Source organism: Montipora capricornis, chromosome 13 (genome assembly GCF_036669925.1).
Source record: "Montipora capricornis isolate CH-2021 chromosome 13, ASM3666992v2, whole genome shotgun sequence".
NCBI lineage: Eukaryota > Metazoa > Cnidaria > Anthozoa > Scleractinia > Acroporidae > Montipora > Montipora capricornis.
Window position 1 is genome coordinate 8,551,116 of NC_090895.1, and position 2,500 is coordinate 8,553,615.

Genomic DNA, 2,500 nt, shown 5'->3' on the forward strand with positions numbered 1-2,500 from the left:
TCTTCTAAAAAGACCTTATTAACAACTTACCATAGATAGAAGATCCCCACATCTTTGACACGGACGACGGCGTATTTTCCATATCACCACGGAGAGTACAATAATTACGATAACCAGGACCACAATGAATGAGATGTAACAAATATGCAAAATAGTACAAGAACCTGACGAAAAGGAAGCAGAAAAGCACTTGTTATTCAGTTTAACGGGAATCCATACACTTGAAATGAATCAATGGCCTTCTTCTGTTGAATCTCTGAAAACTGGACATTATTTTTTTCACCTTTCTGACTTTCCAGAGGCCTTGGAGTTGCTAAGGAAAAGAAAAGTAGGATGACAGTTAGTCCCAGTGTTTGAGGGCACTTACCCAACATCGCTGACAAATCTGTGAAGAGAATCACTTTTGAAATGTCAATGCATTAAGCCCTTCTTCTTCCTATATAAATAATACCATTTGTTATTGTCTAGATATCTAATTTAGCGATTTTTGACACAGGTAAAAATGGCTTTATCAAAATCACATGGCAGCCTAATAAGGCTGAACTGCATGATTATTAACAATAAAATACTGGCTATTTACAGGGCATGTAATTTACACATAGACGGTAAATAAGTCTGGCAAAAACCCTGAGTGCGCATTATTGGGTTAGCAAACTGACTTTCATTTCTAAGCTTATAAGTAGTATGGTTCTTCGGTGGCAGAAAATGATGAGGCTTGTGCTCGGTATTGGATACTATTGGTACGAAAAACTTATGACATTGCTCGATACGTCTATCCTTCGGTGAATTCAGGTTAAACAATGAAAGGTTGTCGAGATATGAAAGGCCGGGCGAGATTACAGATAAAGCGCGTTTTTCGAATACGTTCTATGTCGTTGCTTAAATAATCAGGCAGTGCATGATGGTAAAGGGGAGCACAGTATTCAAGTACAGGTCTAATTCAAGTAAGGTAGAAACTGATGATATCACGAGACGGAACTTTGGCGCGCTATATTAAGCAATATCAGAAAAAACATCCGCTTATTAGCCTTTTTGATTACGTCTGAAATGTGACAATTCCATTGAAGGGTGCTGGCTATTGTTACACCTAACACTTTAACATTGTTTAGACGTTCAAGTTTTTTAAAGTTGACAGAAACCGTGGATATTCTAGGGCGCGAGAAATTCTGTTCGAAAGCCCGGTTCAAAATTCAAAAACTACAAGTTCAGGTAGTTCAGTTCCCCCCCCCCCCCCCCTCCCCCGAGCCCCCGAATAGCGACTTCGGACACTCAGCTCTTCTACCTAGGTCACGTAATCTGCCTGGCCAGCGACGTTCAACGGGCACAGTCTTGTTATCGGACGGATACGTTTCTGGCCCTTTATGCTCACTTGGACGACGCGCACCTGTCCATCCTGACCGGGGAACACTTCCTTCACTCGACCCAGACGCCGTGACCGCGTGGGGCATTCTTATCAACAACAAGCACTACATCCCCAACTTTCAGGTTGTCTTTCGCCTCTCTCCATTTCTTTCGCGTGTTAAGTGTTGACAGCAACTCTTCTCTCCACCGCTTCCACAACACCTTCACCAGGTTCTGCTTCAGTCTCCAACGGTTCCTGGGATTAAACTCTATATCATCGGTAACTTGAGGTGCTAGTTGACCTCCTAGTTGCCCAACTAAGAAATGGTTAGGCGTCAACACTGGCTCATCTCGTGGGTCAGCTCCTTCATATGTCAATGATCTCGAGCTCATCAATGCTTCCACTTCCTTGATAGCTGTCTGTAGCTCGTCGTCGGTCAGCTCTGCTTTTCCAACTACCGCCTTCAGTGTTTTCTTAGCTACTTTAACCAACGACTCAAACACAACACCAAAGTGCGACCCTAGTGGAGGATTCCAATTCCATCTGATCCCGTCACTGGCAGCATCATCTGCGATCTGCTCTTGGTCCATTGCTAGGACAAGTTCACACTGAGTACCATTGATTATAAACAGGTAGAATGTATAATAACAATGATGCCTTCTAATAAGGCCCCCGGGATAGACAAAATTCTGATTCGCGTCATCAACATTGTCTTAATCCAATTGCTCACACAATCACGTCTATTGTTAATGCATCCTTTCTAACATGTGTTTTTCCATCAAAATGGAAAACAGCCGAGGTTACACCAATTCCAAAAGACGGCGACAACGAACAGGCAAACAACAATAGGCCCATCTCACTCCTACCAGTTTTATCTAAGGTTTGCGAAAGGGTTGTACATAATCAACTCACTTCGTATCTGCAATCAAATGACACCCTATCAAAGACTCAAGACGGTAACAAGAAATGGCATTCGTGAGAAACATCCGTCATTGAGACAACCGATAAAATTCTTAACGCTATTGATAAAAAGAGGTTGTACTCTAAGATATGCTGTTGTACTCTAAGATATGACCAAAGCCTTTGATAGTGTCAATCACGAGACATTAATTTTAAAATTGCAAGCTGTCGGAACCTCCAGTCACACTCTCCAATGGT

The 2,500-nt window shown here is 42.3% G+C and overlaps 1 protein-coding gene across 3 annotated transcripts in view; it reads right to left on the reverse strand.

Moving 5' to 3' along the window:
• Positions 1 to 2,500, reverse strand: part of LOC138029724 (uncharacterized) — a 128,621-nt gene that overhangs the window by 11,338 nt on the left and 114,783 nt on the right. For all 3 annotated transcript variants that reach the window (XM_068877483.1, XM_068877484.1, XM_068877482.1), the window contains 2 exons: positions 284 to 313; positions 31 to 164 (listed from right to left, as the gene is read on the reverse strand). In XM_068877483.1, coding sequence (XP_068733584.1) covers positions 31 to 164; positions 284 to 313 — 164 coding nt within the window. The remainder of the gene's footprint in view (positions 1 to 30; positions 165 to 283; positions 314 to 2,500) is intronic.